At 46.0% G+C, this 20,407-nt stretch overlaps 1 protein-coding gene across 5 annotated transcripts in view; it reads right to left on the bottom strand.

Moving 5' to 3' along the window:
• Positions 1 to 20,407, bottom strand: part of TNIK (TRAF2 and NCK interacting kinase) — a 418,711-nt gene that overhangs the window by 76,123 nt on the left and 322,181 nt on the right. For all 5 annotated transcript variants that reach the window (XM_082624735.1, XM_082624739.1, XM_082624737.1 and 2 more), the window contains exons 12-13: positions 18,789 to 18,993; positions 301 to 411 (exon numbers count right to left, since the gene is read on the bottom strand). In XM_082624735.1, the coding sequence (XP_082480861.1) occupies positions 301 to 411; positions 18,789 to 18,993 (316 nt within the window). The remainder of the gene's footprint in view (positions 1 to 300; positions 412 to 18,788; positions 18,994 to 20,407) is intronic.

Genomic DNA, 20,407 nt, shown 5'->3' with positions numbered 1-20,407 from the left:
GAAAGAGGAGCACTTGGCTTGTTTATCACGCTCCAGTGCTACTTTCAAAGTAGATGCCCAGGGTTGGGAAAATCGCGAGATCCAGGTGCGTCAGGGGACTTCGGCCTGGGGAGGAAGCCAGGTCGAGTGAGTGGGCTTTGCCAAGGTTGTGCGTTTGACTTCTTGAATAGGTGAGAATAGTTGCTTGAGAAAGAGTAAAAACCTGCTTAACCTGAGCAGACCTAAGAGCAGGTGACCCACAGCCCAGAGGCGGCTGGTGCTGGCGCTCCCGCGGGGTCGCCTGGGGGGCCCCGGCTGTACCTGCTCGTGCTCCGCGCGTCTCCGCTCCTCCTCCCGGCGCATCTGTTCCTCATAGTGACGCCGCTGCTCCCTCTCCTGCTGCTTCCGCAGCTCCTTCTCTCGCCTCTGTTGCTGTGGGGCGACAAGCAGACAACCGTGAAGGGAACGGGCAGTGGCGAAGGGTGTCTGGAAGCCAGCAGGGAGAGCTGCAGGACCGTGGCTGTGAGCTCTTAACGAGATGCCTGCATGCCTGAAGGCTCCTCGCCTATGCCATTGGGGGACGCATTGGCCAGGATGGACTGATAGAGGGCAATTCAGTGTTTACCACGCAGGTGGGCTCCCCAGGTTTATACGCCTCCCAAGAAGTTCCCATTCAATGCGTCCTCCCAGTTGACTGATGAGGGTTTCCAAATCAGGGGTAGGTAGAACACCGATGTATAATCAGTTACTTATTATATATCATCAAACTGTTTGTGAGATGCTACAGGCTTTAAAGCACATTCGCAATGCTCATGCCATTCAGTCTTTTGGACACCACGTAGGGCAAATGTATCATAGATCAAAAAAGCAAACACCAGGGGCTTCCCTGGTGGCGCAGTGGTTGAGAGTCCACCTGCTGATGCAGGCGACACGGGCTCGTGTCCCGGTCCGGGAAGATCCCACATGCCGCGGAGTGGCTGGGCCCGTGAGCCATGGCCACTGAGCCTGCGCGTCCGGAGCCTGTGCTCCACAACGGGAGAGGCCACAACAGTGTGAGGCCCGCGTACCGGAAAAAAAAAAAAAAAAGGAAACACCAGAGAAGGGAAGTGACGTGTTCAAGGCCACACAGTAACTGTGACTGTGGACAAAACAGAATCTACTGACTCCCACCTGGTCACTCCACTTTCTGATAGACCCTGCTGCCTTTCTTTTTTGGGGCAGTCACTTTTAAGTGTCGATTTCAACTTGTCACTCAAGTACGATGTTAAGTTCAGGAGCCACCATCATCTCATACAATCATTATGTCTCTGAAAGTGGACGTCATGGCAAGCACCTTTCATGCTTTATCCTATTTCATCTGTACAAAAATCTTTTCAGGTAGGTGTTATTAATACTACTATCTCCTATTTTAAATGAGAAAACAGAGGCACAGAGAGATTAAGTAGTTGTCCGAGGTCATGCCCACATTCAAGGTCATACTCAGTAAGTGGTGGAGCTTGATTTCAAAGACAGGCAATGTGACTCCAGTCTGAACTCAATCAATACAGAAGATGAAGAGGGAACAGGAGTGACAGATCATAATTAATCCAGTCCTTCATTATATTCTCAGTAAGGAGAATATCTTAGGAGTAGTGACAGGAGCCAAGGTTTCCTAGGTAGGGATGGTACCATTCCCCAATCCTTGGAGCATCTGGCATATGTGGGACACTCATACATTACAAAGTGTTTCCCCGTACCACATGCCAGTAGTGCCTCTTTTGAGAAATGTTGCAGGCCCTTTGTGTTGGAGCCCCGTACTGGCATTAGGATTTCTTCTTCCTCAAATACAAGGTTTGGAGGGGCGATCAGAGGGTCCATTCTCCTGTAACAGTCTCAACAGCACTTCACTGCCTTGCTGAGGAAGCATGAGGTATCCAAACTAAAACGGACCGTGACTGTATCTCACTGAGAAGTTAGCTCTATAAAACCTGGGAAACAGCTTTCTAGTACAAAAACTCTCTGTCCCAAGCCCAGCTAAACCAACCACAGATAGTCAAAGTGCCAAAGAAGCCCACGAATGAGGTGGCCTTCCTGATGTGGCTGGTGCCTGCAATCCTCCAGACCCGCTCTCTTCCAACAGTCTCTGAGGCTTGGGAGATAAACTGCATCTTTTGAAACTCAATGTCTATCACTTCCAGATCAAGAATTGTTTGTCCATCTTAGATTGTAGGCAATGGGGAGCCGCTGGAAGACTATATGCCATCAAATGCCATGACCAAACCTGCATTTTCAAGGGGGCTCCTATGCGCCACGGGATGGACGGCACTAGAAGCTGAAAATGCAATGTGAGGCCATTCTATGGATCCAGACAGAAAATGACAGGGCACCCATGAGCTAAGCAAAGGCAGCTGGAGAATCCATGTTCGTCATTGCTGCTGAGACTCAGCCAAAAGGAAGAAAAACTAAAAACTATCCGGATTTCCAGTCATTCCAACAGGACTGTAGTGGACGCCAACCTAGAGGCAGAAATTAGAATTAGGCCAAAAATAAAACGGGCAGAATTTGGTGACTATGGGGTGTGTGAGGGTGAGTGGTGAGTGAAGTTTCTGGCCCAGGAGCATGGCAGGTGGTGTGACATACAAGTTTAGGGATGGGAATGAGGGGTGTGCTGGGGGGCAGGGATGAGTCGAGTTCCAGACATGTGATTATTTGTTTTACAGAAAAATAATACAGGAAGATGCGAATAGAAAACATCATCATAGGAACTGACTGAATAATTTGGATTACAGACCCAAAACAGAGATATTTCCAACACTCAACCAAAGTGAATCAATGCCAGCACAGAGAATAAAATAATTATGTGTACAGATCTGGCTCCTGGCAGGAAACAGCCCTAATTTAGCTAACATTTCAAGTTTTTTACTCCCACCATCAGTCTCCTTCTTGAGGAAAAAATATAATCAAGGCTTTTGAAGATTTAGCTGATTTTTATGTGAAGGATTTGTACATTTTCAACCCCCTTTCCAGGAATCAATACTGTTTTATAATTACAGGCCACTCAGGTCCCCGTGCAAAGTGTACATAGTGTTGACTGCAACTCAGGAGAGTCTGGGCTTCCCAAGAACTCTGTAGTTTCTGAAAAAGACACTCTAAAGTGACTAATAATTAATAATGATCTCATCTGGATCAGCTGCTGCTAAGGCATGGAGGCATCTGCCAGGGCCTTGGTTCCTGTGGTGAGGCTGGAAAAATAAATCACTTCCCCAACCTTGCGGAAGGCACCTTGCCAATTCCTAGCTGCTGTGCCTCAATGTTAATCACCTTTCCAGGAAAATTGTTTGCTCTCTCTCCTCCTGGCTGTGGGACTGTTTGAGGGGACATATCAAAACATGTCAGAGAAAGACCAAGTCCCTGGTCTCAAGCAGACACCTTTACAAAGCTCTGATGACTCTTGCTAGAAGTAGCAATCTGAGAGCAAGGCCTGTGCTTGACCCCCACTGGACCCACCAGCCCCTCATGGGGGGCCTGGCACCTGGCAGGTGCAGAGATTTTGTTCAATTGAACCGAGTAAGAAACTTGTGGCAAAAGCAGACAATTCAGTACCATCCTAATTTTTTTTCAGGGGGGGGTACATTTCCCTTCCTATCAGTGCTTATAGCACACCATGCCTTATGTTATGGTTATTTGAAATGTCTCATCTATTCTGCGATCTAGATCGTGGGCAGGGTCTCTGCTCTACTCTGGTTTTTACCTCCCACTATATCCCATAAAGGGCCTGATACCACTGATGTTTGTTGTTTTATATACTATAGATGGGGCAGCAAGAGAAGAGGAGAAAGGCTCGCAGAACCTCAGACCACCCCTTCACCCTTTGACGCCCTCCCGGCCCAGAATATTCTTTTATGCTGAGCATAGACAAGGCTTGGAATGTTTTTCTAAAAAGAGAGCCACCCACGATTGGCACTGGCATGGGATTTATTTTCCATCTTAGAGAAAGGCAGGAAAAGAAAATAAGGGAATAGAAGTCTAAGCTGGACGGAGTAGAAAAGGGAAGAAATAAAAATTTTTCTAGGGACTTCCCTGGCAGTCCAGTGGTTAGGACTCCAAGCTTCCAATGCAGGGGGCCCGGGTTCGATCCCTGGTCGGGGAACTAAGATGCCATATGCCGCGCAGAGTGGCCAAAAAAAATAAATGCATAAATAAATAAATAAAATAAGATAAAACCCACAGCGCAAATAATTACCGAAAGAACTTTCAAAAAAAATTTCTAAATGTCACTGAGTTATGCATAAAGATGACAGTGGTTCTGTCAAAAAAGAATAGCTTAAACCAACTACTCTAAACTCTCAGCAGGAACTCCCCACTCCCCCACCCCAAATATACTGAACTGCCTAGAAGTATATTTTCATCCACATCTTCTTGGAGCCATCTCCAAAAATTACAGCACATAAAACTAGACATTCAATAGGTTCTTACAAGTTTCTTAATTTTTTTTCTGGTTGGGGAATGACTGATAATACCTACTCTGAAACTTTTCCAGGCTAAAATCATTGTTGCCTTGATCTATGGAGTAGATCATAGGGGTCTTTTTGTCCCTTTGCCTTCTACTGGTGTTCCTAAAGAATGATCCTTTTAGGACAGTTTTTATCTTCCCCAGTGGGTGCTCCCCTCAGGCCACGGCCAGGTGAAGGCTGTGTGGCTGTACTTTCAAGTATGTTCATTTTAATAGAGGAAATAATCCTGTCCCCTTCAGCTCTTCAAGGGCATATTATCTTGGCCCTTAACTGTTCAAATTGCATTAAAGTTGTGAGAAATAATACACATGGGTGTTCATCACAAAGGCCATGAAGTTGCTCCTTCTTTCCTTTTATTCCTTTAAATGTTCTTTTTGGATTAAGTTTAACCAGTAGAAAGGTGTGTACTGCACCAGGGTGCTCTGGCCCCGTAGAAGTGACTTTGATGATCTGTTAGAATATGAATTGCATTTTACAGTATTATGAGAAGAGTGGAAAAAAGCTAAGAAGTGCTGAGTTTATTCATATAAATAACTCAGACGTTATTCCTAGCACTATTCAACCACTCCCAGGTGAGTGCACGGGTTTTCAATGATCTCGGAAAGCTTGCCTGAGCAATGGGTCCACTCTAATCTGGACAACATGAATCTTGACCCATTCAAGACTGCCTCTTTCCTTAGCTGCTAAGACTTTCAGAGTCAGACGGGGGCCCACCTCTGGCACCCAGACACCACGTTGTATAGGCGTTCTATGAACTGACCCTACCCTGGCTTCTTCTTGCTTTTCTCTTCAACTCTATTGCTCCTTTCTACTTTATTTTTCTTGTTTATTTTATTTTAGTTTCTGCATTAATCTTTGTAAGCCACCTTAAAGCATCTTTTTGGAATGAAAAAAAGTCATAAAGAAGGGTATACACAGGCAAACAATAGCTTGGCCCTCCATGTCTTTTGAAACCTCAAAATCTCCCTTGGGAAGATCAAAATGGAGATAAATGAGAAAGTGTAGACTTGTCCTTCGGTTCTTTAAACTCATGAAGATGCCACCTCTGTGTCTGTCAGCGGAGCATGTGGTTAATGTCATTTTCGCAGAAGTGGGGATCAATTTGCTCTGATGCTACCACACCCTCTCGTTGGAGAAGTGGTTAAACTGAACTACAGTAACATGTCTAGAACTGGCTGGGACCTACAGGGAAAGTTAGCCCAATCTCCTATCTAATCTAAAACTCTGTATCATGGACCAGAGCAAATATGGCTAAATACAGCTCACCCATCATTCTAAGGATACAGGATCTTTGGGAAAAGCACAGGGTTGTAATCTGTGTGTATGGTGTTCTTTTTTCGTTTTTCTGTTTTTTTTTTTTTTTTTTTTTTTTTTTTACCCAAAGAAGTATTTCATTCTATATTATTCTAATTGGAGCCTCACATTAGCCCTGTTGGGTGATGCAAATGTCATTTTCTTTATTTCCCTCATTTAGAGACTTTCAGGAAGGTTCAACTCCTTGTCAGTGGCCACATAACAAGTTGAGGGAAATCATGGAATGAATACAAATCACCATAACAGGCACTGTCTATGTGTGCCAGGTATTTGCTGAGCTGGGTGATTTACATGCTTCAGTTCATTAAATTCCACGATGTGACTCTGACGTTTATTGCTATCATTCCCATTTTACAGATAAGCAAATTGAAGCTCAGAGAAGTATACTGTTCCATGTCACACGGCTGGAAAATGGTGGAGCACTCTGTGCCCTACTATCCCCCCAGTCCCTAGTACCTGGCAGAGTATTCTATCAATTGGAGAGGCATCCGATCCAGATAGGATACTCTGCTGCTTTTTTCTACTTGCTGAATGTTCAGGTTGAATCTGAGTTTGATTCTTAAAACATTCTGGTAGATTTGGGGAAAACAAGGCTAGTTGCCTTTGTGTAAAGGTTTTGGGCCCTTCTATCTTTTACACACATTGTGTTTCCTATTATACAGACTCAAAGGTAACATTCACATTTGGGAATTAATATCCCACAGCTGCAAAGTGACATATCACTGGGGGAGGGGAGTAGGTATGAGAGGCCACAGGACCTGAGGGACAGAACACTGGATCAGAAAATGTAGGATTAGATTCCAGTCCTGCTCTGCCACTGATACAAACACTGCAGACCATACCACACAGTCTCAACAAATATTCGTTTAATGGATGAGTGAAGGCTGTATGACCTTGAATGAGTCACCTTAACCCAAACCTTCAATGAGGGGGAAGATTAGGTGATCTTACAAGTCTGTTCCTTCTAAGAGTCTAAGCAAGAATATGCTACATCGCAAAGCAAAGATCAACTAACAATTCAGAGTGAGAAGGGAAGTGAAGCAGAATTCTGGCTTGTTCTTGGAGAGCTCTGCTTCTTTTCATCCTGGGTGACTTCCTGGAAGTGGTGAGAGGAGACCCCACTGACTGTGGAAGACCAGAGTGGGCCTCCAGAGGACAGCACAGCAGCCAGTGCAGGATCAAGTCAGGCTCCTTGGGAAGTACCTCAAACCTTCCCCTTGACACAGGGGCTCTCTCTGTTCAAAGACATTCGAAATGAAAGGCCCCAGCGTGGTCTCTCGAATCGACTGCACAGCACACATGCCCCCTCACTTAAATAGGACTGTTCTGTATAAGTTTTGCAGGAGCTATACTTGTGACAAGAGGCATTCAAGCTTCTGGGTATCCCATTTGCCCATTTTAACATCTGTGAAAGTTTCAGCTTTGGAAAGACCATTGCATACCACCCACTGCAGGGCAAGGGTATGATTCCTTGCAACTAACACTGGGATTCCAAGCCTTTTTTTTATAGGGAGGACGAGAATGAGAATGATGGTCAAGCAGTCTGGCACCTCTGAATTCACTACAAAGTAATCAGAATCACAAAAATGAATAATAATTATTCATGATAAGAACAAACAGTTGGGTAGTGCCTCCTACGATGCCAGGCACTGTCCTAAGCCCTTCGCTCATAGTAACTCATTTAGTTCTTATCACAACCCTTTGGGCGTTTACTGCCATCATTATCCCCACTCGACAGATAAGGAAACCAAGGCACACACAGGCCAATATCTTGCCCAAGTTCACTCAGTTGGTAAGTGCAAAGCCAGAACGATACTCTGCATCTGGCTCTTGCCATGCTGCCTCTATGGATTTGAAAGACATCTATGGTTGAGATGTCTATATACAAAGTGAAGGATGTTTTATTAATGCTTTTTCAAGTGGCCATTTTCCCCTCTACCTTCACTTTGTTACCTGTCTTTTCCTCACAGAAACAGTAATCAGAGAACCACTGAGAAAACTAGACCAGCTAGATATACCTCATTCTTTTCTTTTTACATGTACTTTACACTATTAAAGATAAACCATCCAGACGCAAGAGGGAAGAGATATGGGAACATATGTATATGTTTAACTGATTCATTTTGTTATACAGCAGAAACTAACACATCGTTGTAAAGCAATTATACTCCAATAAAGATGTTAAAAAAAATGAGCTGGAACTGTAAATAACAACAACAACAACAAAAAGATAAACCATCCAACCCACCCGTTCAGAGCTTTCCTGGAAAATGAACAGCTTAAATGAGACTCTTCTTTTGGGCTCCCTAGCCAACTTTTGATCACTAGGCAGCCCCAAGGCTAAGCACTGTCTGGGTACATGTGGGCCAAGCTAGTCTTTATGCAGGTAGTACAGGGAAAGAAAGTTCTAAACAGGCTGAGCTGTGAGGAGGCTTCAGGAAGAATTCTGGTCCTGCCTCTTCCTTGGATGCTAGTCAGAGTGATTATTTATGAGCTTACCTCTGAGCTGCAGTTTCCCTGGGGAGAATGGTTGGTTTTCCTGGGTATCATATAGAGGAGCAAGATGGCCCAATGGACATCCTGAGCACCTATGACTCTGTAGGTTAGTGTAAAAGTCTAGTGCAGATGTAACTCTCAAATTCCTTCTGCCATTGTTCTGAAGACTTAATATGAGACTTTCACATTGAGTCCTATGAAAACAAGCCCATTATAAACCAGTTTATTAATACAATGTCTACAGAGAGGACCACTCCCACACATCTGGGATGATGGTGAAGATTCTAAATTACATCATATATAGCAAGGTTGCAGGAACTGGTGACATTTGGGCAAGAACACTATCATTGCCTTCAACCATTTCTGGGGCTTAGGTGGAAGGCATTTTAGTTTTGTTTGGTATAATTTGTATTAATGCAGGGATAGCACAAGGACTTGAATCAATAACAGGATACATTTTCTAACAGTAGGAGTTGTTCAAAAATAGAATAGGCTGCCTCAAGCCTCTAAAAGTATAAGCAGAGATAATATGTTAAACAGGTTACATGTCTGTGAGGAGTATTGTCAAAGGGATTCTTGCTCTGAGAGAAGAATTGGCTTAGACCACTTTTGAGGTCTCTTATGTTCCTCAACCTCTAGGATTCCATGAAACCATTCATTGACTGAAGAAAACAAGAGTGAAATGAAAACAATTTGATTTAAATGTCATGCGAAATAGTACTTTCTGTGAAACTATTTTGTTATCGTAGTTCTATGGTTGGGAACAGCTAAGAATAATGATGGTGTAACATAAGAGATGCAGACTGGATGTAATAAAAGAGATTCCATGAAGATCCCAGACAACTGAAGGCAGTTGTAATGCCCATTCCTCACTGTCACTTAAAAGTGACATCCACCTAAGCTGCCCTACATACACCCAGGGCCAGAACCTGCCTAATGCTGTTTTTTTCTTCCAGTATGAAATGCTATAAATATAAAATACTAGCATGTCCTTCCCATTCCTTGAAAGTGTAGAAAGGGGTCTGAGCAAAAGGATTTCAAATATCAGTAGCATTTTAGGCTGCAGTACAGGATTTTCAGCCCAACCTCCTCACCTGGGCAGGAAGCCCCTTCCATCACAGGACCCAGGTGACCAAGCGGACAAAGCCAGACTCCTGCAAGCATGGCAGGTAAGTTAGAACAGGGAACCTTACTGGGATCCACTGGGAAGCAGGGTTCCATACATCCATGCAAACCGCACGACCTCTTGAAGCACGTGTGTGAATTACACGCGTGCCCGATGCGGACCTCGTCAGAGGCCGTGGGCAGGCCCTGCCCTGGACAGTAAGCATCCACTTTGCCAGCCTGGCTCCCATCTGTTTCATAATTTCATAATTTCTGTTCAGTTATTGAAATAACAGAGCAAAAAGCCCAGGTAGCACAGGGAGATCAGCTCAGTGCTTTGTGACCACCTAGAGGGGTGGGATAGGGAGGGTGGGAGGGAGACACAAGAGGGAGGGGATATGGGGATATATGTATACGTATAGCTGATTCACTTTATACAGTGGAAACTAACACACCATTGTAAAGCAATTATGCTCCAATAAAGATGTTATTTAAAAAAAAAAAAAAAGCCCAGCTAGTAAGCATTCAATCTTGGTGCCTATGCTAACAGCATCCAGGAAGAAAGAGCTGCTCTGGCCCCGACCAGCGGATGCCGCTCGCAGGACTCATTAGGATGCCTACAGTTAATGATTAAGTGAATTAAAGGCTGCTTCTCAGCAGTGCCAACAAATTAACACTCCAGGCCCTGAAATGGGAGAGTTATTCTTGTTCACGGTGTTTTCTTCCAGCTGAGGGCCTGGGAGTGTGGCCTGTGCATGGGAACGCAGCATCCCCTGTCTCCTGCCTGCTCAAGCCGCAGTCAGCTGTGAGCCCTCACCTGGAAAAGAAATGACTAAGGGCGGCCACAGCAGGCAGATGATGGGAAAGAAAGATGTTCCTCTTATGGGCAACTCTTTTCTTGATTATGCAGGTACTTGGTGCCAGCTACTGTTCTAAGTGCTTTGTATGTAGAAACATTTAATCCTGGAAACTGTTACTCTCCCATTTTATAAATGAGCAAACGGAGGCATAGAGAAGTCATGTCTTGCCCAAGATCACAAAGGCAGTAAGTGGCAGAGCCGGGATTCAAACCTAGGCAATCTCTTACTGTACCCTTGACTGTCTTGTTTCTACCTTCCTGGAGAAAGGGTCACTCCCAAGGTGCTGTGTCCCAGGTGCCCAGAAGCTTACTCTCCAGGCATCATAAGAGCTCTACCTTCTTAGGGGTTTTGTTTAGATGCTGGTAGGATGTGAGACTTGATGCAGCCACTGGTGGCGACGATGGGATCATAATTACACAGTGTGGGAAGTGACAACAAGAAATACTGATGAGAGCATCCATCAAAAAGCAGAGTTTCCCCAGTGGAGGGTCCTCTGAGGCTTGGCTGGGAGGAGGAGACCTTTCAAGGTGGCAGCTGATCCTATAAGATGAGGCAGGTGGCAGCTGATCCTATAAGATGAGGTGCATCCAGAAGGATGAAGAATGGGCTGCCTCCCTATGCTGGAAGGCCAGGACTGCTAGCTATGTTGACAGTAGATGCACACCCCAGCAAGACAAGAACAAGAGGGCTCTCAGAGAAGAGCCCTCAAAAAGGGATGGAAAAGTAAACAGGGAAGGTACCTTAGAGAATGAAGGAAGACAGGCAATGGGAAATGCCATCTATTCAGAAAACCCTTAAAATGAAACAAAAACCTAACAACGTTAAAATCACCATTTTGTTTTGTTTGCAATATTGTTATTGCAATAACAATAAAATATTCACCCACCAATGTCAGTCTGTTCTTCTGTCAGGCACTGTGCCAAGCCTTCCGTACCTATGACTACATTTACCCTACAACAATTCTGCCAAGTAAACAGTATCTTGATTGTGTATATGAGGAAGCTGAGGGTCAGAGAGGGCAAGTAATTTGCCCTAGGTCACGTAGCTAGGATTAAGCCTTGGTCTCCACAGCTTCAAAGCCGGTGTGCTTTGCCCCTACACTAATCTGCTAGCCAGCCACTTAAAAACTGGATATATTTTTTTTCTCTTGATGACATAACCAAATCCCTACTAGTATTATAAACAAATATGCTTTCCAAGGTCTGAATAAAAGTTTACCTGTTGGTACATTTATTTTAATAAATTCAAGAAGGTTTTACTGCCGCATGTAAAAGAGTAAACTTTTGGAAATTATACCTCGGACTTCAGCCAAAGGCACCCACTCCAACAATACTAACAACTAATATTTACTGAGTATGTTCTAAGTGTTGCTGCTATCCTAAGGCTTTCTATGAATTGACTCATTTAATCCTTACAATAGCCCTGGGAGGTAAATGCTACTGTTATTTCTAGTTTTACAGACGAGGAAACTGAGGCACAGGAAAGTTAAAGAACTTACATCTAATAAGGAAGATAACGTCAGCCAAAATACTACTCTCAGCAGAATTTCCCCAAATGCTCTGTTGCTCACTGACTCTTCTGCAGTTTCCCCTTGATCCCCCTTTTCCCCTTTTTGGTCTGAAAGCACCTGGGAGAAACTACTTAGGTCCCAAAGAGTAACCATACCCACCAGTGGCTTTTCTGCATTTGGGCTCCAGCTGCCACAGCTTCTGTGAAACTGGCCTGGTCACCCTGAGTGAAAGTGAATACTGAGAGATGATGTGAGCAAAGCTGACCACAATGGATGAGCATGTAAGTAGGAAAAGTTCTCCAAACGGAAGCACGAGTGGGTCCTGTCAGTCACGTTTAACCTGGATTTGACAAGTCAGTTGAAAGCGAGATCTGTCTAGCTCTTGGCGGTTGACAAAGCTAGGTCTTTCACATCCATTTTCCTGGTTAATCCTCAGAACAACTTTGGTGGTGGGAACAAGCTTTCTTAGAAGCCTCCTCATAGAGCTTAGGAAGCGGGGCTCTGGGGAGACTTAGGGAGATGCCCAGGCAGGCAGGTGGTGCACGGTGGCCCTCAGATCTAGACCTTCTGACTTCCCGAGCAGGTTGCTTCCTTCTCTCCAAAGCAGAGATGAAACAGATACATTTCTAGAGATTACTACACTAAAACTACCTTTCAAATGTCTTCTTTGTCACTGAAACGAAGGGCTGCTGTTGGCCTACTCCTCTGGGCAGCGTTCTGCAGAGCTGGTCCTGTAACTCCATCATCTGCTTGAATATGCAGTTTTCTCTGCAACAACATTCAACTCTCCTACGTCCTTATTAGTCTTCTCTGCTTGCTTCTCCTCCCCTACTCTAGTTCTCAGAGAGTCTAGTTCCTAGACTCTCTAGAGGAACTAGATTAGTTCCTCCTCTCGATGTCTACTTCCATGACCATAAACCAGTAATTCCCATTTTTCTTCCCATCCTCAACCCCTCTTCTCTGGCTCTAACTATATAATCCAACTGCATCCATGGCATCACCACTGGCTGCCTCATAGGCAGCTTTAACTCACTACATTCCAAACTGATCTTATCCTACTGCTCCCAAACCTGGCCCTCCACCTGGACGCTCCAACCTGACATCGGAGAACCTTCTGTGACCACCTGTGCTCCTTCATGGAAGACATCTGATCAACCACCACATCCTGCATGTTCTATAGGCTCCATCTCTCTCAAACGTGCCCACTTTCCTCAATCCCCACCCAACCACCATCCACCTAAAGCACCACCCTCTCTGGCCTGGGCTAACTGGTCTCTCCTATCCACTCTTGCTTCCTTCCAACCACTTTCCCTGCAGCCCAAGTTTCATTTCAAAAACGCAGATCTGACAGAAAGACAAATATCATATGATATCGCTTATATGTAGACTCTAAAGAAAAGGGCACAAATGAACTTATTTACAAAACAAAAATACAGTCATGGATGTACAAAACAAACTTATGGTTACCAAGGGATGGGGCGGGAAGGATAAAATGGGAGATTGGGATTGACGTATACACACTACTGTATATAAAATAGATAACGAATAAGAACCTGCTGTATAGCACAGGGACCTCTACTCAATACTCTGTAATGGCCTACATGGGAAAAGAATCTAAAAAAAAAAAAAGAGTGGAAATGTGTATATGTATAACTGATTCACTTTGCTGTACACCTGAAACTAACACAACATTATAAATCAACTATACTCCAATACAAAGTAAGAAAAATAGGGTTACATAAAAAAGAAAAACAACAAAAAACCCCCCAGAAGATCTGATCATATCCCCTTGGTTGAAACATATCAATGACTTCCCACTATTCTTAGAACAAAATATGAAATTCCTTAACCAGGCTTACGAAGCCCAGCAACACAGTGCCTTGGCTTCCCTGCCTAGCACCCCCGCATGCCCCTCACCGCCTTCAGCTGAACGCTGACCGACAGGCCTCCACGCCCGCCTAGGCTCCCAGCCCCGTGGTCTGCTCCCCTAGTGCGCCATTCTTTTCCACCACAGCAGTCTGGCAATGATGGTGAAAATGGTTATTTGGGTGATTATTTGCTGAATGCCTGTCATCCTCACAGATCTCGTCTTCACAAGGGCAGACCATTCCCAGGGTCCAGCATGGCTGTCCGCAGAGTGGAGCTATGCATCCACTAAATTTGTCAAGTGACTGCCAGTAGGAATAGGACAAAAGTTTTAATTCTACCATACACTTAAACAGACACTTGATCCCAACGTCCTTAAAAGCCCCAGTCACTCACAATAAAAAGCTAGAGGCTTATAGGGAATTTTAGACTCCAGGCTCTCATTTTGAACGTCAGTGCTCAACTATTACTGGCTAGTAAGATACTGGTGGTATTTAACTTTTTTTTTTCTGGTGATAGAACCAAAGCAGTATAATATCTTTCAGCTAGAGCTGGTTGTTTTTACAACTGGATGATGTTATGATTGCCTTGAGGGCACCAAATGAGATCTTGGTGGCTTGAAGAACTGAATACAGTTCTCCGAAGAATAAAACTTGCTACCATGGAGCAGGTTCGTGCTCCTGGGGTCAATGTGACTCATTTCTGTGACTCAAAGATACTCTCCCCACAATGAAGGTATAGAAAGAAAGCTCTCAGCAAGTTGAAAAATATATATAGTAATTACTAACATCATTTCAAAACTCTTGAGCAGAATCAAGCATCACCACAAATCTTCTGCCCAAGGTTGGTCTGAAAAGATGACCAGAGTAGGTGCCCCAGCACCTCAGGGTCCTGATTCCTGGACCCTAACTCTGTGATGGAGAGTAAAACAAGTTGTGCATTGACTAGGCCAAGTGCCAGAAACTTCTATCGAGCTGAATAAAAATAGAAGAAGCCTTCTATATACTTTTTCTCACTATTGATGGACTTATTCATCTTAGCTGGATTTAATCAGACTCTTGGAACTTAGTTATAAATTGTACTTTATCATTGGTCAAAAGCGGTGCCGTGTACCTAGCATTTAATTGGCCTGAAGCCACGTCCTTTTCATGAAACTGATAAATGACTACATTCAGTGTACAAAGTCCTTCTAAGAATATACAGATTCTGGTTTAGAACCTAGCCAAAACCACATGGTTGCCTATAAATAGCAAAGAGCATACAGGGATTCCTTAGAAACTCTGGTTGGAGGTGACATCTGAGATCACCGAGCAAGTCAAAGGCTACAACCTACACAGCCTAGGGTCACCAAAGGGGTGTCTGAAGGGCCTTTATTTGGAAAAGGAATGTATTTCCCAGGGTGCCTACACAAGGCCACCTGGCTCACAATGAAGCGAAGTTCACAAGCCTAACTACGGGCTTTAACTACTTCTACGTGACAATGTAGTGCAAGTTCCTGCCAGGGCAGCAGACGTGGATGGGATCCAGCAGGACCGGAGGCGGGAGAGGAATCCTGGGCGGCGGGGACAGTCATTACTTAGGGGTTCAGAACTTACAGTCATCTGAGAATTCAGTATTTCTTTTTTTCTCTATTGTGCAATAGGGGCAAGATAAAGGATCAAAAGGTAAAGTGGGTAAAATCTCTTGATGCCCTGTGGTCACAAGCATTCCTGCTTCTGGTGAGAAGCTAGGGCGCGTGCACATTGATGCCTAGAGCAAAGTGTCTCCATGCACGCCTTCTGTGCCCGTGGGGTGGGGACATAGAGGGTGTGCCCCACTGGATGCCTGTGCCCCACTGAGCCTGAAAACATCCAAGATAGAGGCTCCAGAAAATGCGGCAAAAGAACAGACACGAGGAGGCCTTGGCAGGAGCTCTGACTGGGAGCCTGAGAGTCAGAGTCCAGCTCAAAGATGAGCACCTGCTGAGTGCAGCTTCTTTGACCTTGCTCAGAAATCCTTAAATTCTCAGTGTAAAAGACCACAGAAGCAGAGGCCAGGTGAAGACTATGGAAAAGCACACTGACTCTGGCTTGCCGGGGGAGAGGCAGGACAGATGCGGTGACAGTGGCTGGGCTCTGGAGTCCAATCTGCTGGGTTTGAAACCTCGTTTTGTCTCAAGCTGCGTGACCGTTAGCAAGTTGTTAACCTCTCTGAGACTCAGTTGCTTTATCTTTAGACTGGGGGTTCTTGTGAGGATTAAATGAGACAATTCACATGAAGTACTGAACAGAGTACCTGTCTTATGGTTAAGTGCTTCCTCACTGTTAGAAATTGTTATTCGAGCAACTTGATGAAAAAAACATATAATGTTTAAATAGATCAAACCAGGTACAAGAGGAAGAAAATCTAAAAAAATAAAACCAAAACAATACAATGCATCCTCTGAAAAGACTGTACCAACTAAGGATCTAGGTTCAAAGGCCAAGAGTTCTTGTGTTAAAATTTAAAAAAAGAAAAAAAAGGAAATTCATATAAGAGTGTGCTTGTGTGTCTGTGTACACGTGTTTGCGTTCTCTGGTATGTTAAACGTTTTATGGGATGACAATGGGGATTTTCTAGGGTTACTTGGTAAATGCTTTTAGCCTGAAACTAAGTGTAGCAAATCACCAGGCAAGGAGCTCATTAGCCAGACAAGGGAAAGGCAAATGGTCCAGATTTCCAGGGCATGATGCTCCAATGAGGTGAGGGCCTCGGGAAATGCTCTTGGAAGGAATAAACCACAAATCAGGAAAGAAGCAGGAAAGGCAGGGTTGGGGGGCAGAGCCTGAGATGGTACTGGCTGCGGAGAGAGGTTTGATCAGAAGTTAAAAGGAGTAAGCCTTGGATCCAGACAGCAGAGGACGTGGTCCTCAGGAGACCCAAGAGACCGAAGGAAATGGTGCAGCGCTGGGCTGGGGGCCAGTACAAGAGGCTGCAGCCGGCCTGGGTGGGCGGAAGGCAATGACACCGAGGCACAGCTGCAAGGACCTGTCAGAATTTCAATTTGTGCCCAGGAGAGTAACCGGAGGTGAGGCAGGCACCTCCACTCCTACACTTTGTACTTACTTCTGAGAGCTGGCTAATTACCACCCACCTCCCTTCACCCTGCCTTTGCCTGCTCCTTTGAAGGCGTCTGCCCCCTCAGCACTACAATGCCTCCGTCTACTATAGTGTAATTCTGAGAATACAGGATGGTAGGTGACCTTCAAACCTTTTATGGGCTGAGCATTCGTCACTCCAACAACGTCCTAGACTTACTTACTTAGATTGGAAAGTCCTTTATTTCCCTACTGCTGTTTGCAGACGCTTATAAGGTTCAATTCTGAGGATCACAGTTCACGGCTCTGATTACATATCTACCCTTAGTGCATCAGGGCCCGCATGGCCATTGGGAGAAGGGAGACCTGGGTGTGAATCCTGGCTTTGTACGTACTGGCTCTGTGACGTGGGACCAATTTCTTCCCCTCTTTGAACCTCAGTTTCCTCTTTGTTAAATGGAGATATGCACACTTTGCACGAGAGATCATGGATATACACAAATCCACGACAGCGGTGACATCCTGGATGTAAGCAAAGCACCCCACCTGGTATTTAGCACACAGAAGTCACTCAATAATTGTAACTGTTGGGTATGACTGCTGCCGGTCTGCATACTAATACTCTAGGGACATAATGAGGTTGATGGGATTTATTGCAAACTGGAACGGAAGCCCTCACTGATCCGGGAAGGCTGGACCTGGATGTACGATTTAAAAAGCAAGCCGCTCCTGGAGTCTGCAATTCACCACCCTCTAACTGCAGTGGCCACCTGACAGAGCAAATGAATTGCTGTAAACCGTTAATGAGGGGCAAGATGGTGTTTGGGAGAACTGTAAACTTACTCCCCCATTACCATGCCATTAGTGAAGCTTTCGTCTGCCATCCAACTTCCCCAACAGCTATGGTCTCTCAGTTTCCTAACTGTCTAGAGGTTTTGATTTATCTGGCAGAGGAAGGAGGCCCTGGACCAAAGTTCTGGGAAAGAGGCTTTAATAAACGTCTGTCAGACCACACAGGTGAGAGCCTGGCCCAGGGTAAGCCATGCAGGAAAGTGTGGCTGGCACTACGGGTTCCCACACAGATGACAGCATACCTACTGGTGAAGGCAAGTCTTGCCCACTAGCCACGGGACAGGCCCTGGGTACCAAGGCGTGCGTGGAAGGACCCGGGAAATGCTTTCTTCAGTGTTCAGAGGAGTAACAAAGGAGTAGCAATAGGCAGGCCCTGCTTTTCCATATTTGACATCTCGCTTTTCTGCCTATTCACTGTGGTCACTGTGGTCTAGTCAACACCTATACTTCACCTCTTGGTCATTGACTCATTCACTTGTATATTAGTTCATTCATTCCACAAATATTTAGGAGGTGTCTACTGTGTGATGGGCACTGTTTTAGACACTACTGTCTAGATGCACGATGTAGAGATACACAGGGATAAAAGAGAGAATCTTCCATCCTCAGGGAGCTTACATTCTAGTGCGGAGAGACAGATATACGAAAGTACATAGAGTACACACGTGTGGGGCTTCCTTGGTGGCGCAGTGGTTGAGAGTCCGCCTGCCGATGCAGGGGACGCGGGTTCGTGCCCTGGTCCGGGAGAATCCCACATGCCGCGGAGCGGTTGGGCCCGTGAGCCATGGCTGCTGAGCCTGCGTGCCCGGAGCCTGTGCTCCGCAACGGGAGAGGCCACAACAGGGAGAGGCCCGTGTACCGCAAAAAAAAAGAAAAAAGTACACACGTGTGAAGGTGATAAGAGCTATATAAAAAAAATTAAGCAGGGAAGAGCAGCAGGACATGATGTAGAGAGGGGCTGCGATTTTAAGTGAGGGGGTCAAGGAAGCCTCACTAAGAAGGTGATACCTGAGCAAGACTTGAAGGGGCTGCAGCCTTCACCTGCTTTCCTGATGTGACCACACCAAGGTTACACCACCCCCAGCAGGGAAGTCCCCCGCCTGTAAGAGCGTCTGGCTGCAGCCTCCTTTGCAGTTCAGCTGTGTGCGCTCCAAGCAGGCTATGGCCTTGACCTCACGGGCGGGACCCCGGGCGGACACCCAGAAAGGGACCGCAGCCACAAGGGGCGGGTCGCAAAGGCGGCCGAGCGCGTCCTCACCTCCTCCAGCCGCCGGCGCTGCTCTTTCTGCTCCTCGATGCGCTTCTGGCGCTCGGCCAGCAGCTGCCGCTTGTGCTCCTCGTTCTCCCGCTGCTGCTGCTCCAGCTGCTGCCGCCGCAGGGCCTCAGACCGCTCCTTGTTGGCCAGCTGGAGCCTCAGAAAGTCCCGCCGCAGCGTCGACTCACCAGGCAGGTTCAGAATGGAGCTGCGCGGCAGGAGAGACAGATCAGGCTCCCGCTCAGGGCGGGGCCATCGCTACCGGGGGTCCCGGCAGAGGCGAGGCAGGCGGGTACCTCACCCACCTGTGGGGAAAGAGGCCACATGCTCAAGCACGGGCTCTCAGACCCTCCGTTAATTCCACTGCTCACCCCTCAAAAGAAACAGAGTCCACGTAACAGACGCGAGTCCAGCCTCCCCTTCAGTGTGACTACTGCATGCCTATGCCGCTCCAGCGCTGCAGAGATGTCACATGCCTGAAGTCATCACCTCTCTCCTGGACCGTCCACACCACTCCCTCGCCCTCTATTTCTAAAAGCTGTAGTGAGTATGCAAGCCCTGAGCCCCAGGCCAGCTTATTTTCACTTTTAAGAAAGGCAAGAGCTAAGCCAGAAAATAAAAATGAATAATCTGGAGCGGTGAGGGAGCTTGCTCTACTTGGATGGGTACATCGTCTTCACCCATATCACCGCCTTGAACAGCACGAAGCTACAGACTCCTTGGTTCTGCTTGCAGCCCAGCAAGGAGGAGGGAAATGGTTCCTACTTACTCATACAGACCTGGCCTTTTTAATCTTTCTGGCAGCTTCCCCTTGAAATAAATCCATTAAATAATTATTGAGTACCTACTATGCGGCAGGCACTATAATAGGCTCTAGTGGATACAGCAGTAGCTAAACAAATTCTCCCTCTAGTTATTTTCTTGTGGGGAAGAGAGACAGGCAAATAATTAGACAGGCAGACAAATTATTACAAATAACAGAATTTCAGATATTAATAGGCTCTATAGAAGGCAAAAAAAAGTGTAAGAGTTTAAAACGGACAGTGCCAAGGCACTGGGGCTAGGATGAGGGCTCTGCTTGAGATGGGGTGATCAGGGAAGACCTCTCCCAGAAGCTGATAGTGGAGATAGGCCCCAAATGATGAAGAGTCAGTCACACGAGGAGGTAGGGGAAGAACCTTTCAGGCAGAAGGAAAAGCAAGTTTAGAGGCTTGTCGTGGCAACAGGGGTGGCCTTTTTGAGGGTCTGAAGCCCAGGCAGTCTTCCCAGAGCAGAGCAAATGAGAGGGGGAGCGGTACAAGAGGAAGTCAGAGAGCAGAGAGGGTAAAGCCTGAGGCTGTGGAAGCCACACGTGGAAAGCTTGTTAACAGGAGCGTAACATGATCAGATTTGTTTGGCTGCTGAATAGATGATGTTCTGCAGTGGGTACAAGGGCAAGCAGGGTCACCAGTCGGGCTGCTGCTACAGTGGCTCTGGGGTAGAGACTAACCAGGTAGGGGAGGTGGGGATGGAGGAGGCATCTGGGGAGAGAGTTAATGAAACCTGTTGATGGATCTAATGTGTGGAGTGAGGGATGACTTGCAGGTTTTCTCTTGGCGTCTGGGCTGTGGTGGTGATGCAAA

Source organism: Mesoplodon mirus, assembly GCF_964341445.2.
Source record: "Mesoplodon mirus genome assembly, chromosome: 6".
Classification (NCBI taxonomy): domain Eukaryota; kingdom Metazoa; phylum Chordata; class Mammalia; order Artiodactyla; family Ziphiidae; genus Mesoplodon; species Mesoplodon mirus.
This window is presented reverse-complemented; position numbering and strand designations above follow the sequence as displayed.